This window comes from Erinaceus europaeus, chromosome 13 (assembly GCF_950295315.1).
Source record: "Erinaceus europaeus chromosome 13, mEriEur2.1, whole genome shotgun sequence".
In the NCBI taxonomy this organism is placed as follows: domain Eukaryota; kingdom Metazoa; phylum Chordata; class Mammalia; order Eulipotyphla; family Erinaceidae; genus Erinaceus; species Erinaceus europaeus.
In genome coordinates, this window is record NC_080174.1 from 50,845,623 (window position 1) to 50,862,273 (window position 16,651).

Genomic DNA, 16,651 nt, shown 5'->3' on the forward strand with positions numbered 1-16,651 from the left:
AGATGGGGATAGACTATCCGAAGCGGCACTGAGCCCCTCTCTCCTGCCCATCACCATCTGCTCTGGGACTGGGTCTTGGTGGGGTGTGTGTGTGTGTGTGTGTGTGTGTGTGTGCACAGAGTCTGTGCTCATCTCTCAATGACCAAGGAGCTGATTGTCCATTTGATGGACCAAGGGTCAGTGGCAATTTCCAGTAGATGGAACCCTCTCTGCCAGGTCACATGGAGTTAATGGAGACAGACTCTACTTCCAGTCTGCACTTGGCTGAAAAGTGAACTGGCACACCTTTGGCCAGTTGCTTAACTCCATTTGGCCTTGATTTTCTCATCTGCAAATTGAGGATGATCTGCCCTGCCTTGTCCACCTTGGAGTTGATAATGTAGATCAAATGTGTTGGGAGACAGGAAACTGAAAGATGCATTATACAAATGAGGCTGTCCTTAAGTGTCACTCTCAAGGTTTGGGTTTGTGTTGTCTTTGCTGTTGTCAGTGGTGGTGACTTCAGTCTGGCGTTTTCACACCGAATTCATAGGCCTGGAATCAGGTGGACTGGCTGCTGGACCTCTACCCCCACTTCAGCCAGAAATGCTCCATTTTTATCACTTTTACATGCTGGAGATCTTAGTAAAGACTTCATGTGGGAAGGGGGAGAAAAGGTATCTGTTACTGAGAGAAGAACTTAGAAACCACTGACTTAGATGAATAAATGATATCATAATCGCATAGATATCAACCAAGTAGAACACAATGAGCTATTCTTGAAATAAAGGCAGCTGTGATGGTAGTTAGATAACTCTGGTTTCACATCAGATTTCAGCCCTGTGCCAGCTGCACATTTGTTTAATGTATGTGTTTCAGTTTCCTCATCAGCCAAATGCAGATGATTAGGGTTGCGGGGATTATTAAGTTGGGGGGGGGTGGATAGTTAAACATTCCTGATAATGACTAGGACTTGTAAAAAATTCCTTGTAATAGGGATGATGATGATTTCTTTAAGCCCTACAATGATTACATAAGGTAGGTGCTCTTTTAAACTCCTGTCTTTTTATTATGCAGATTTTAAAGCATAAAATACAAAGTAGGGTGAATGACTATGTGTCTATCACAGAGTTTCACAAATTATCAAATTTGTGCTCCTCTTCTTTCTCTTCCTCTTTTCCCTGTTTACATATGTGGTAACAGATTTGGAAGGCAGCTATGCTCACCACTATACCACCAATGCCAGACATGAGGTAGCAGATCTGAGGGGCTGATTTCTGTATCTGAGGGCCTACAGTTCGGAAGTGGTGGTGTTTCAGAAAACAAAATCAGGGTGATTTTAGCTGCTCCAGGATAACGTTGGTTATCTTCCCCTAGAAGCAGAATAGAATATGTGGCAGTCCCATGTTCTGATTGATCACAGATAGATAACAGATTTCAAATCCAGCATGTTCCTGAAATGGCTATAGACCCACAAAATACCTCTCTGCTAATCTTTCCATTGTTCAGTTATTAGACCTGGTATTGGTGATGTTTTCTGCTACCGACTGAGCAGATAAGTAAGTTCTAGGACTCTTGCTAGCCAGAAACATTTTCTGAATTCTGTCCCTCTATGTGATATAAACCCAGATATCTCAATGTAAAAAGCATCTTTTGTTCAATATCCTTGCCAATGTGTATATAGCTGCCCATTTCGATTCTTTCTTAGATAGGGAGCTAACCACTTCCCAAGCCCCTCCCTTTGTGAAGAATCTTTACTGTTAAAAAAAAAAAAAGTATACTTGTACTGAAGCCTGTTTCTAATATCCATCGATCTGGACTTTGCCCTTAGCACTCCAAACCAAATCTACCCCTCTTTTTTTTCAATATATCTTTAGATATTAAATGATGGCAATAAATTTCTTCTTTGGATTTCTTGTTTCTACAAGCAGAATGCCTCTAGTTATCTGTGTTTATCTTCACATGACAACTTGGACTGTCTCCTTCAATACTGTAGATCCCTATGGCAGAAGTTACAGTCCAGTCATCCATGTGTGACCCAGTCCATACTAACTGGACCCTCTCTGTCTTTATTCTACATTATTGTTATTCTTACATTATTGTTAAGCTACATTTGCTTTTCTCCCCAAACTGACTTTACTATATGGTCACATTTTTAACTAATTCCATAAATATTTAGTAAGCATCTACTATGTGTCTGGCACTGTGCTGAGAGCTAGTGGGACACAGAAAAACTGTGAATGAGATAAAAACCCTGTCATTTTAGAGTTATGCTCAAATACGAAAGAGAAAGACAAGCTAAATAAGGAAATTACACACATACACACAACTATGATAATTTATGAATGTGAAAGGAGCTGGTAGTCTAATTGGAGGAAAGCAATAATAAATATAGGAAAATAAGCTAAATAAGTTCAAGTACTTATGGGAGCTTGCAGAGAAATAAAACCAATCCAGATACAAAGGAGAGTTCCTTTAGAAGGGTTAGTCAGGGAAAGACTCTTTGAGAAGTGGTGATCATTTGATGTGACCCCTGGAGACCAAGAAGGAATCAGTCAGGTGCACCTTGAGGTGGGAATGACATGAGTAAGGGACAGCAGACTTGGGGTGCAATGGGACAAAATAACATTACATGGGACACATGGGTGCACATGGGACAAGGTGATATCACCCTGTCTTTTAGAAAACATAATTTAGAAGGCCTGAGATATCATGTTAGGGAGTTCAGGTTTTATTCTCCATGGTATGGAAACTTAGGGGAACTTCCTAGGAAGGGGGTGCAAATTGATGGTATCCACTAGTATTTTTCTTATTTATTGGGGGATTAATAGTTTGCATTCAACAGCAAAATACAGTAGTTGGTATGCATGTAACATTTCTCAGTTTTCCACATAACACACTAAGCCCCCACTAAGGTCCTCCTCCACCATCATGTTCCATGACCTGAACTCTACCCCCACTCTGATGATGTTTATCATCATCAACATAATCATCACATTATTACTATTGTCATAGTAAAATAACAGAGTTTAACTAGTCAAGTAGAGTACAGGGAGACCATGAAGTCAAGAACAGCATTTTGTTTTGAGATTCTTGGCACCTTGGACAAAAAGTGGGAAGGTAGCAGCTGGTTTCCAAACTCATATTATCTAATAAGAGAAAGCAGTGGTATCAATAGGATAGACAAGAATTTCCCTAGCACTGAGGACCATATGATCGGGCCCTTCTTTATAAGAGGGTGTTGAAATAGAAAAAGTCAGTTTAGAACCAGCTCTCTCATTGGCTGTTGGCCAGAGGGGAGTACACAGTGTCCCAGTTGGATCTGTTGGCACAGTCAGGCATGAGGTTTTCATGAGGTGGTCATCTGGCAAATAATGTTCACTTCTTCTTCTAATGTTTGCCCTTCTTCCGTAGCCAGTCAACAGCGTCAGGTTGAGCCTGATGTAAAGTTTCGAGACCTCCTTTCTTGGGGTGACAATCCCTCCCCACACTTGACTGTGGCTCCTTAAGGGCAAGAGCTGCATCTTACTCATCTTTGTCTCCCCAGTGCCCAGTTGAGTTCCTGGCACTCACTGGCTCTGCAACACACATAAATGAATCAGGAAATGAATGATGTATGAACTATAAAGCTGTCAATGCAAGGAAGGTGAGGCCCAGAGGTGGCTAGGACCCAAGCAATAGGTCATGATCATCAGAGGAAGCATTGAAGGACATAGGGACAGAATATGAATTACATTGCAAGACTCCCATTCATCCTTTGCCTACAGCTGTGGAACTAACACTGTCCTGAGTACCTATTATATGCTAGACTCTGTCCTTTACTTTTTTGATTTATCTCAGTTCGTTAACAAGTCTTCCCAATAAGAAGGCTGATACTACTCCCACTTTGTAGATGAGGAAGTCAAGGCTCAAAGAGGCCAGGCAACTTGCCCAGTGCCATCTCTCAGGAAGAAGAAGGAGGAGGAGTAGAAGAAAAAAGAGGAAGAGGAAGAAGAGGAAGGAGAGCCTAATGGGACTTTAGGGACTGGGTTCTTTGCCTGACACTAGGAGCCATTCAGAATATCCCTTTGTTGTATGCTTAGCACTGGGAGCCACAGGCCGGAGATGGGAAGTTGAATCATGATTAACGTGTCCCATGTCCTGTGTCCCCCTTTTTAATTTAATTTTATGGTTTCAGTAGCTATGTTGCAGGTTGTGGGAGCCTGCAGAGATGGGCCACCAGTGATTTGGTTTAATCCCCTTTTTAATATCTTTGTTGCAATCTTCTTTCCAATTCAGCTCCCAAGTCACATTAAAAAAATACCTCTTCCTTGGGGTAAGCCTCCTCTTATTAAACAGATTCAAATGAAAAGTTTTAAAGATAATTTGAACAATAAGAATCACTCTGTAGTTGCCAACCAAAGCTCCTTTATTGCTGTATTTATTCCCCAGTACTTCCTGTCTCATTCCTCAGCTCACTGAATCTTTCATTCCCCCCAGTCCTTGCAAGCTTTTTCAACTCCTTCCCCAGGCAGGGGGATTGAAGTGAGGAAGGGGAGAATATTGGAGTGGAGTCCGGTGGGAGCATTCTCACTTCCATGCACCTGTGTGCCTTCTAAGGTTGTCCCTCTTACCCTGAGAGACAGACAGGGAGGAGCTGCAAAGTATCTAAAGGTAAATTCGCACCAGTCTGGATGTCTCCAAAATGAGTATTTGCTTTAGATGCCACGTGTGGTGGCACTGGAGGAGGGTGTGTGTACGTGTGTGTGTGTGTGTGTGTGTGTGTGTGTGTGTGTGTGTGTATGTGTGTGTGAGAGAGGGGGGGGGAGAGGAAGAGGGAGAGGGAGAGAGAGAGAGAGAGAAAAGGGATTCTTGCTCAGAATACAGGTACCTGGGCTGCCAATTTTTTTTTTTTTTTTTTTGCCAGCTGGGTCCAGGAATGTGCATTTGACTCCTGTGCACACGTACAGAAAATTCTGGCACTTTGGGGCCAAAGATGAGGGATCCTTTGGTTTAAATGGTTACACTTTGGGGAGGAAGTGTTTCAGAGAAAAGCAGGGAAATCGATATCAGCCTTTCCTGAGTTCTCAGTGTGTGCAGGGGCAGTGCTGTATGTGAGTGTCTTTTTTGAAAACAGGACCTGCGGCTGGGGAATTTTACAACAGCTCCCTCCTTTAACCCTGGTGATGTCACCACTCCTACTGTGCTGATGATGAGACCCAGGTTTCAGTGACTTTACAACATTTTACCTGAACCAGTTCAGCCTTGGGCAATGGTGAGGGTTTGGCCAAGCAGAGCTCTCCCACACCACACCCGCACTACAGGGTCCCTCAGTCCAAGCTGTTAACATTTGCATAGCGCTCGCTACAGTTTACCAAGTGCTTTCAAATTCATCTTCTCACTTAATCCTCACAGCAGCCCAAAGAGTGGAGGGGGAGAAAGGGCAAGGAGGCCACTGCTTCCTAAATTCTCTCTGTACCACCCCCACGCACACACACTAACAGGGTCCCAGCAGACAGAACTCAGTGAGTTTCCAGGTACCTTTGGGAAAAGCATACACTGACACTGGGTGGCAACTGAATTTGCAAGTTCTTTTAGCTCCCCCCACACACCCCTCCTCTAAACTGAGAAAATCAGCCTAGAACCTTCCAGGTTGAAAGAAGTAGAATCCACCTTCTTTTTTTCTTCCATTAATCACTGCTGGGCTTTTCAAGACACAGGTGGTGGTGGTGGTGTGTAGTGTGTACATGAATGAATGTAGTATATGTACTTGGATATATGCGTGTGTGCACACAATTCTAATGTGTATCACCATGACTGTGTTGTTGCGTCTGTGCATGCATGGATGTGTGTTCATGGTTGTACTACATGTGTGTGTACCCATGTGCATGGCTGTACTGTGCATGACTGGGTGCCATGTGTGCATGAGCATGGTTTGTGTAGATGGGTGTGGTTTATAGAACATGGCTTATTTGTGCATGGGTGTGTAGTATGTACATGAATATGATCTGTATATGTACATGGATTGGTGTATGTGTGGCTGCGGTATGTGTACAGCATGGAAGATCCAGGGCAGTTCACTGACTCCTTGTTTTGCAGGAGAGGAAAGATGGAGAAAGACATAAGCCTGCTCTGCCTAAGGTCACTTCATCCTTTCCTTATGTGTTGTGTAAGAGCCATCCTCAGTTTTGTGATAAGTATTCAGGAAGATAGAAGATGAGTCCTTGCTCCCGGTTCAGGCAGGAATACCCAGAAATGTCTACCAACTTTGGTGGAAGTGAGGGTTGGGTGCTCACTGGGGGCTGGTACCAGGGTGGATGCCGGAACTTCTACCCCTGTAATGAAGGCTTTCCATTGGCTGGGGCCTTATGGTGTCACTCCCTCCCTAACTCACTTCTATAGTAAGTCTCTGGGGTGGACCTTCAACCTGCCCTTCAAGTTCTACCTTCTGTGACCTCACCCTCTTAGTTTCTGACTAGCCCCTGGTTCTATCAAGGGAAGTGTCAGGCTCTGGTATTCATGGACAAGTAACATTTCTCTCAAGGAACAGTCTGGGGGAATGATAGGAAAGGGACTGAGATTTGAGGTAGGATCTTTACTGGGATGACCAGGACATACTTGACAGCTGTCCTCACCACAGCTAAGGCAACATATTTATTTCCAATTTAGAAAGACTGAAGTTCAGGAAATTAAAAGTTCACTCCAGAAGAGTAAGTACTGGAGAAGAATTGCATCCCAGGCCCATGTTACTCTAAGCCTTGACTTCCAGTCACTATCGTACACTTCCCCAAACAGAAGAAAGTAAGAAAGTGCAGGGACTTTGCAATTAGAAGAACTATACTTAAACCCCAGCTCTGTCCTTTGTGGTAGGGTAACCTTGTGCCATCACCTTCATTACCATGATTCTCACTTGCAGAGAGGGTGAAAGACTAGGGAGTCCGTCAGCCTACTGGTTAAGAGCATGGCATCTGAGCAAGAAAGTCTCTTTTTACCCACTTTGCCCATCTTAATTCTGAAACCATAGGAAAATTGTCTACTTTGACTTACCCCTGGCTTCTTCATTTAAAAAAAACTGAAATTATTACTTCTTTCTTTCGTCCTTCCTTAGTTTTTGATATATCACAAATAACTCCAAAAATCAGTGTCTCAATAGTATAACTTTCTACTTAGCTCACTGTTTCCATAGCCCTACAGTCTTGATTTAGCTCAATAGGCTGGCTCCTCTGGTAGTAGATAGACTTGAAAATGTGTCCTGTACTCATCATATGTCTGCAGACTGACTGTTGCCCAAGAACTTTGCAACTTCCCCCCTTGGAATATATTATCCTCCAACAGGCTCTTTTAGATTGAATAAACATGGATCATTTATTTATCCTTATTCCTTTCCATCCTAAATATGATGTGTCTTGGTGTCTTTAACACTGGGTTAATTCTGTTTGGTACCCTCTGGGCTTATTGAACCTTTATGTCTTTGATGTTGTCTAGACTAGAGAGAAGTTCTCAGCTATTATGTCCTGAAGAATGCTTTCTTCCCCTCCCTCTCTTTCTTCCTCTGGTAAGCCAATAATGCATATATTATTTCTTTTGAAGGCATCCCATATGTCTCCGTTGTTGTTTTCAGTACCTCTTAATCTCTTTTTGAGTTCTCTTACTTCATTTTAGTTGTCTCTAATTCATCCTTGATCTTGCTATTTCTGTCTTCAGGCTCACTGATTCTATTTTCTCTCCCCTCTACTGTTTTCTGGAGTTCATCTATTTTGTTACCCTGTTCTGATACTGTTTTAGCTTGTTCAGCTAGTTGTGTTCTTAGCTCAGCTATTTCAACTTTCAGCTCTCTAATAACTTTGAGATAATTAGTGTTTTCTTCCAGAGTCTCAGTTGTTGTTTCTGCATTTCTGATGACAATTCTTTCAAACTCTTTACTCACTCCTGTGATTTTTTCCTTAACTAGTGTTTGGATGTTGACCTCATTATTTTGTGCTTCAACCTTTGGGGGGGCTTTTAGATGGACTCGTTTCTTGGTTCATTTCTCCAATGTTTCTTCTTGTTTGTTTAACCATTTTATATAGTATATTATGAGATCCATCTCTCAGTACTTTTCAAATTACTGATCACTATTTCCTGGATTGACTTGTGTCTAAGTAAGGTAATTACAGGGTTCACAGTTGTGGAAATTGACAGTTGTTTCAATATTATTTTAATCCCTGAGTTGGAGCACAGTGGTTTAAAAGTCTCTTTTGTTCTTTTTCTTCCCCGTAGGCTATGGGAGCCTGAGGGCTTTTAAACTATAAGTAGGCTTCTTAGCTTAATCACTAACTCCTGACCAAGAGATAAAGTAGGGTGGGGCAGAGATAATCCAGTGGTTATGCAAAGAGACTCTCACAGCCCCATCACTAGGCCACAGAGGTATAGATCTTCTCCTGAATTTCCTCATTAGTTCTCTGTCCCCTGGTGTCAGCACAGGGCCTCCCCCCCCTCCAGATTCTGAGGGCAGCAGCAATGGAGACTCACAGTTGCATCTGGTGAGTTTTAGGGGAGTCCTCTCCTCCCTTCAGCTGTCTTTTTATTGGTGAAACAGACTTGAGGTGGTGTCTCAACTGGTAAACTGCCTGACTGTTACCAGCCACTTAATCTCTCCCTAGGCTCCTCTCTGTCCACAAGCCACACGTGTTTGTACTCACCAGTGATTTGGTGGGTTCCTGAAGTCATTCTAGTCCTGTATTGTTGTGGTTCCAGGTGGTCTCCTTTGGTATTCCTAGTTGACCCAGGAGAGGAGAGGAGAGAAACAGCTGCTGCTGCTCCGTAGCTCCACTTCTGGATGTTCTGCCGAGTTGTACCCATCTTATCTCTGCTTCCTTTCAGTCATCGAACTCTGCTGCTCCATTCATGCAGGTGCATATAAGAGTTGGCATCTCTCTCACAGCCACAGGAGCAGTCTGTGGGCAGACAACCACTCACACATGGTCAGTGAGGGAGTCTAGAGCCCTCCACTTGTTTCACTCCTGAATCAGTCATGCTCTTGGGCACCAGGCCTGGGTATTATGTTTGTCATTGGTCTGAAATGCCATAATGGGAAGAAATATTTGTTTTGGTATCCTCTCCTAGCACTAACAATTTTCTGCTTGCATTTTTCTGTTGTTTGGCTCAGATGAATAGCAGTTTTCATCTTTGCTCTGTGTTATCATATACACAGAACTGCTGTTGGGGAGTGAACAGCATGCTTGCTTAGTCATTATTCTGGGAAGGGGTGCCAGCCAGTCAATAGCCTTTATTCTTACATGACTCTGTATGCTGGAAATGCAGAAATAATGCACAGCATCTGAGTATGGAGATGCCATCAGACACCTATCATTTCTGGAGGTGGGCAAAGCTGAGGTGGAGGCAGCAGCTGGAAACACAGCACCAATTCTGACTTGCTTCCTTTGAAAGAGCCCTGAAGCTGGGTTAACCTCCCTCAGAGATTCACTGTGATTGAGTCAGTGGTAAATTTCATGGTTTTTACCAACTTAGAAGAGAGAGCAAATAGCATGGGAGAGGTTCCAGGATCAGCAAAACTTCTTAGGAAGAGCAAAAATAAGATAGATTCTAGGAAATGCAGATGAACAGCCTTGATGCTGAGCCCAGCAAAGTCATGGATAGAAATCTTCCCAGGAGCCCCAAGGTGGCTGCTTAGTGCCTGGTGAGTTCTGTATGGAACTCCCATGGAACTGAACTGACTTGTAGAGGCTGGGAGTTCTTAGGCCTGGGCCAAGCAGAAAGACTTGTGTCTCACAAGTGTTAGGCAAGAGATGAGGTGTGAAGGGAAAAGGGAGGCCAGAAAGTGGAAGAAAAAACAGACAGGTTTAGAATAGCAGAAGTGAGGTTTTCTCTAGCAACAGGTCCCTTGACTTCAATAACTTCAAGAGATGGACAAAGGTCAAGGCAAGTGAGCTGGCTTATTTTTGGATTCAAAAAGTACTTACTGAGCTATAACTATACACCAAATACTGCTCTATGCCCCAGAGTCTCTGTAGTGAACAAGATGTAATTCCTGCCTCATATGGAGGATATTGCCTGGGACAGGAATCAAGGTGTCATAGCAAGAAATATTCACAAAACCAGAATTTCTGGAAAAAAAAGGGAATCCACATGTGAGGGGGTGAGATAGCCACTTTGTTTCATGCTGTCTCTCTGTGTGTGGTGGGGGTGGGGGTCAGAAAGGTGTTTGGACTTTATCCTCTGTGAGAATCTACATGAGGGCTTAAATGGAGGCAATGATTTGCTCTCACTTCTGAGGATGTCCTACCTCTGTAGGCATGCTGTCTTCTAGAACAAATAAGAATACCTGAATCTTGTGGGGAAGGGGAGGTGGGGGAGACCCTGGATGTGCCTGTCTGCTGAATCTTGAATGCAATGAGGTGCTTGCTAAAGGCTGTCTTGGAGAAGTGGAGATGGGATGATAGTGACTGGATTGATGTCTTTAGTCCTCCAAAGTATAGATTACTGTCAGGCTGGGAAAAAGATTTCCAAAAGTATATCCAGCATTCGGCCATGGACTCTCTCTTGTCCAACTTGTCTACCTGCAAATCAGTGGATGCTTCAGAGGGCGAGTTCTTAGACACAGAGCTGACATGGATCTGTCAGAGACAGCTCCTGGATGTCAGGCTCTGGAGCCACCTTGATGATGCTCCCAGACTGCAGAGATGGAATGGTGCTGACTGCAGTCAGATTAGGGAGCAAAGCCCAGGCACTGAGCAGGTAGTAGTCTCTGGATAACAATCCCTGGGAAAGGAAGTCAGAGGCAGTGGGAGGAGTCAGGGAAGGCACCAACTTCTTTATTTTCTTGGTGACAAGGGCCTTCACCTCCTTAAGGATTGTTTTTCCCATTTGTATGGTGGGGATGATGCTATCTACTGAGAATTTAATGTGAGCATATACATGGATTTTTTTGTCTGACCTTTAGAAAATTCCCAACAAAAGCAAGAGGAGGGGGTCCTGGTGGAGGTGCACCAGGTTGAGCACCCATGCTACCATGTGCAAGGATCTAGGTTCAAGCCCCTGATCTCCATCTGTAGGGAGTAAGATTCACAAGTGGTGAAGTGGTGCGGCAGTTCTCTCTCTCTCCGTTCCTCCTTGCTTTCTCTGTTTCTATCCAAAAAATAAATAAACAATAAAAATAAAACTGGAAATATCTTTAAAAAAATAGCAAGGGGACTTCTTAAGAGGCTACCCCAGGGATAGCTGGATGGTTTGGTCACCTTTTCGGCCACATGGAAGATCCTTAGGGTCCATCTGTTGTTGGTCCTATGCTGCCCCGTATTGGAGTACCAGCTTCCTAAGAGACCCACTGAGTCACTGTTACATGCCTCAAGGGATGTGGGGAGTATGAGTTCTTGCTGGATTCTCTCCAGTAGCCTGGCTTCCTTGAGTGAAGGCATGAATGTCCTTTTGGGGACAGAGAAGGAATAGACCCCCACTGGGGTTAATTTTTGGTAGAGGGATCTGACACCCTCTGAGTCTTTGAATTTGGGACTTTAAAAGATCTAGTGTGTGGCATTTTTATTTAATTACAAAACCAAACAAAAGCAGAGAAGTTGTGTTTGGTGAAACTGTGAACTCATCATCTGGCACTGCATTGATAAACACAGAGCCAAACTTTTCCTTCTTTCTTTCTCTTTCTTTCTTTCTTTCTTTCTTTCTTTCTTTCTTTCTTTCTTTCTTTCTTTCTTTCTTTTTCTCTTTATGTTTTCTTTCTCTTTTCCTTCCTTCCTTCCTTCCTTCCTTCCTTCCTTCCTTCCTTCCTTCCTTTTTTTCTTCTTTTCATTCAAGTCAGTGATATAATAGTTATTTGCAAGATTGTAAGAAAACAAGGGCATATAGTTCCATACCACACTCACTACCAAAGTTTGGTCACCTTAGCCTTTGATAACCACTGTCAGTCTCACAAAGTCTTAGAGACAGATCAGACACTATTGCTTTTTATTTCCAAGTTGATGTGTGTTAGGTCTCTATATTCCATGTTTGAACAAAATCATCCTAATAGATATATTTTACCTCCTTACTTATCTTACTAAGCATAATCACCTTCAGTTCCATCTGTTTTCTCCTGAAGGTTGCAATATCTTTTTTTTTTTTTAATTACAGAGTAGTACTCTGTAGTATAATCTATAATTTCTTTATCCAGTTATCTGCTCATGAACATTTAGGTTGCTTCCATATTCTGGCTATTGTAAGTAATGTAGCTAGAGACATGGGTGCACAAGTCCCTGTGAATAAGTGTTTTCATGTCTTTTGGGTAAGTGTACAAGGTTGGTCATGTTTCATCTCCTCCACCACCCCCCCCACTGGATTAAGTTGAAAACTAATTCTACTCATGGTGTAATCTGTAAACACTTTAGTTTGCATCTAAAAAGATAAGGACTCTTTTTACTTGTTTAAGTATAACCAAAGTACCATTATCACAATTTAAAAAAATTAGCATAATTGTCCTAAGTCTTTCTGATTCAGAACATTTACTGGCATACAGCATGCACTGCAAATTATTTTGAGGGGAGAGGCAGAAAATAGTCCTTCAGATGTCTGGTTTCTGTCACCAGAGACTCACCTGTTTCCTTGGGACCATGATTCTCAACCTCTTTATTTTGATGGTTTTGGGAGACAGGACAGTGAGAACAGGGCTTATTTGTCAGTTCTGTCTAGCTATGGGGAGGAGGAACCAAGTGCTGGTGCTCCCAGGGAAGGGGACCCAGCCTAGGTGACAAGTTCTGGTCTGGTCAGAGGAACATGCTGAGCAGTGTAGATACAGGTATCTGCAGGACTTCAGGGTGGAATCCAGGCTCTGCAGACCCTGCCAGGCTGACATGGGAGCAGATGTGCTAGCTGACACTTGTATCACCTTTGCTCTGTGCCAGACACTGTCAGAGAGCTCAGTGCCTTTGTAATATTCCTGTCAACCAGGTGCGTACAGAGATGCCCAGCAAACTGTCTGGAGCGTGCAGTGGGGGAGGGCTTGAGCCAGCATGTAGACTCTGGTTGTCCCTCTCTAGTTCTTTCTCTCACTCTGTCACTCTAGTTGTAGTGTATGGTGGGGGTGATCTGGGGGGCTGCCTAGGACTTGCCTCAGCATCCTGGACTCTTCATGCATAACTGCTGGCTCCTTCCTTACGTCTTTATTGCTGGCCTTTTGTTGTGTCAGGTCCTGGGCAGGACTTAACAGGGAGACTGGACTAAATCAAAGCTTGACTCACTTAGAAAGATATGTTATCAGAAAAGAACCCCTGCACCCCAATTTCCAGAGCTGTGCTCTTGACACTGTGCCTGAGTATGGCACAGAAGCCTCGTAGAAGTACACTGTTTTTCCTTTTGAGGAATCAATAATTTCTTTCACCTGAAAATGTGTTCTCTCTAGTCCCCTTCTTTGGGGCTTGTGCCCTACTATAGAACCCCCTACACAGAGGTCTGGCATTAAAGCCATCTGTTTGTCTGTCTGTCTGTCTGTCTAACCTGTTTGCAGAGCTCTGGAGTTCGGCAGCTGCAAAGATGAGATCTCCCTGTTGGTGGAGCAGGAGTTCTTGAGTCTCACCAAAGAGCATGTCATCTTAGTCACGGAGAGCCCTGGAGCTTTGGAGGCACCTGGACATTGTTCCAAGGGGCCCAGGCAGTCTGCCTCCTGCCTGTTTGTGCCTCCTCTGGTGTCAGGCAGTGCTGAGCACACAGGAGCTTCCCTCGTTGCCAGTGACAAACTTCTGGAGTCAAAGGTGACGGCCTTGTCCCATATTGGCAGCCATCAGGACTGTGATTCTACCATGTCTACTGTCACGGGCATCTTGCGTGCTGCCAAGGTCAAGAATGCCAAGGGGACAGAAGACGGGAGTCACATCCTGGGTGCCTCTAACTCAGAGATCAGCAAGCTCTTGGCTCAGTTCCCACTGAAGCCTACAGAAACATCTAAACCCCCGGACAATAAGATGGTTCTGGAAGAGACAAGAGTCATCAAGAACTTCCTGCAGAACAGTATGTTCAGTGGCCCCGGGCCCAGGGAGCCCACAGGGCTGGGCCCTTTCTTGTTGCTGCCACCTGCACCTCCTCACACGCCCCCAGACAAGCTCCTAGAGCTCCCTGCTCAGAAGAAGCAGCTTCCAGTATTTGCCAAGATCTGCTCCAAGCCTGAGGTTGCTCTCACCATGGAAGGGCAGCACTTGATGGGTGAGTGGGCTTGGGAGTAGAGCAAGTGAGCTTGTAGGAAGGAATAGCTCACTAGAAAGCAGACCAGGTGCTACCAGGAGCATACAGTAGCTTTGTGCAGAGTAGCATAGCACGGTGGGGCTCTTTGAAAAGTAGTTTTTTTTTTTTTTCTGCATCCAGGTTTATCACTGGGGCTCTGTGCCTGCACTACAAATCCACTGATCCTGGAGGCTATTATTCCCCCTTTTGTTGTCATTGTTGTTTATCGTTGCTGTTGGATAGGACAGAGAAGTCGAGAGAGGAGGGGAAGACAGAGAGGGGGAGAGAAAGATAGACCCCTGTAGACCTGCTTCACTGCTTGTAAAGCGACCTCCCTACAGGTGGGGAGCCGGGGCTCGAACTGGGATCCTTACGCCAGTCCTTGCACTTCGCGCCATGTGCGCTTAACCCGCTGTGCTACCACCGAGCCCGGAATACAGTTGTTTTTAGCTTCTTCAGACCTCTGTGTAAACAGTCACAGTGGCCCTGAAGCCAGTGTGCTTTGAGAAGTCTGATAGGTACATCTGCTACCAGACTCTTTTTTTTTTAACCCGCCAGATATTCAGAGTACATTAAAGGAAGAATTTACCCCAGCTGAGTCCAGGATGCACCTGCATCAGGGGGATATGAAACTGGCTAAGAGAGAAATTTTGATGGGCAGGTGGGATCATTTGGTTTCCCATGGAAGTACCTCCTCTGACCATAAATCCTGAATCTCTTTCTGGGGCAGGAGTGTGGATATATAAAATGTTTAGGAGCAGTCCTAGGTTTGTTTCCTGGAACCTCAACACTCTAGCAAAATGTATTCCCATTCCTGAACTATATTCTTCCCAGGGAATGCAGTCATTTGCCAAGTTCTCCTTCCTACCTCACTCCCAGGTTCTATGTCTGTGACTGTTGTGATGCAGTCACTAAGACTGGATTGTTCCAAGAAGATGGACTGATGACAGTGGCATTTGCTTCAGTCATCAGTAACTAGGAGAATAGATCATACTCATGTCAAGCAAAAGAAGTGACTCCCAGTCTGTGAGCATGGATGGATAACTAGGCAATGCACAGATAAGGAGATGCCCAAATCCATCTCCCTAAAAAATAGGAACAAGGTCATCCTAGAAAACATTCTATGTTTTTGGACATTATAAAAAGGTCAAAGAATCAAAGGCATGGACAGTAATAAAGTTGGATGCAGAGGATTCTTTGGGGACAATGGCTTTTATGTGTGAGAGGTCAGTCCTGCCTGTAGATAGAGGGACTTTCCCTCCCTCTTCCTTCTCAAAGAAGGTTGGCTGGATGGCTCTCTGATAGATGCAGCTACTGCATTGAAAGGGTCCTACCTCTACTACACTCCCCATCATTGTGTGTGTCTACATTCAAAAATGTTTGGGACAAAGGAGCTTTATGGGTGTGAGTGTATTAGAGAAAATGAAGACTTAGTGTATGTCCTTGTGTATAGTGATGTATATGTGAGTGAGTCAAAGAACGGCAGATAAGAACAGAAAGAGGAAACACAAAATAAAACTTGCACTGGGTTTGGTGTACTGCACCAAAGTAAAGAACTCTCAGGGTGTATGGTGAGGGGGGAGATATCGAGGGAACTTTCAGTTCCTGGTATGTGATAGTGGAGGAGGACCTAGGCTGGAGGTGAGAGTGTTTTGCAGAAAACTGAAAAATTTTACACGTCTCAGCAACTCTATTTATTCTAAGCCATTAATCCCTCCAATAATAAAAAAAAAATGGCAGGCAGCAGTGTGTGTGTGTGTGTGTGTGTGTGTGTGTGTGTGTGTGCGTGCATGCATGAGTGCGTGTGTGTGTGTGTGTGTGTATGTGTACATTAGTGTTGGAAGAGGGAACTTTGTAGATGAGTGAGCAGTAGGCATGGACTGGAGGTATGTGTGAGGCTGCAGGTATGTAGGTCTCTGGGGAGAGGGTTATTATTAGTGGGTACTGTTTTTTCAGCACACTGGCTGAGGACTAAACTCGGCAACCAGACACACTCTTGGAAGAGACTCTAGGGACATGTTTTGCTAAAAATGTCATTTTCTCCTAAATTGGCTCAGGCAAGGGGAGCTCTTTCTCTTGCTGGGTTGGTGCTAGAAGGGCAGGCCCAGTCCTGTTTAGAATTAGCCTGAAGGATCTAAGGGGAGGAATAGCAAAAGCTGGTGGGATCAGATTCATTCCCAGTTGGTAACACCTGGGCATAGGTCTTCCAATCTGGTTACTACCAGAATAACCCATGGTGCCTGCTGTATGTCTACCAGTTTTCAGCCAACTCCATGGAGTCTTGGAGGTCCTCCAGACTGGGATAACAAAAAGAGGACTATGAGGGAAAACCTTCTTCTTCCATCAGTCAAATCAGACAGTGTCTTAAAAACAAACAACCCTAAAACATCACACACATATAATTTCTCCACCATATTTAAGTTTATTCTAAGAAAGACTGTCATTGCTACAAAGAAAATACAGGTGAAAACCACTGCTGTGGAGGGTTCTG

General features: G+C 44.1%; 1 protein-coding gene across 3 annotated transcripts in view; it reads left to right on the plus strand.

Annotated features, from left to right (window-relative positions):
* The window catches only part of C13H1orf94 (chromosome 13 C1orf94 homolog), a 50,053-nt gene that overhangs the window by 8,118 nt on the left and 25,284 nt on the right, over positions 1–16,651 (plus strand). For all 3 annotated transcript variants that reach the window (XM_016188219.2, XM_060205838.1, XM_007523236.3), the window contains one exon: positions 13,451–14,142. In XM_016188219.2, the coding sequence (XP_016043705.2) occupies positions 13,451–14,142 (692 nt within the window). The remainder of the gene's footprint in view (positions 1–13,450; positions 14,143–16,651) is intronic.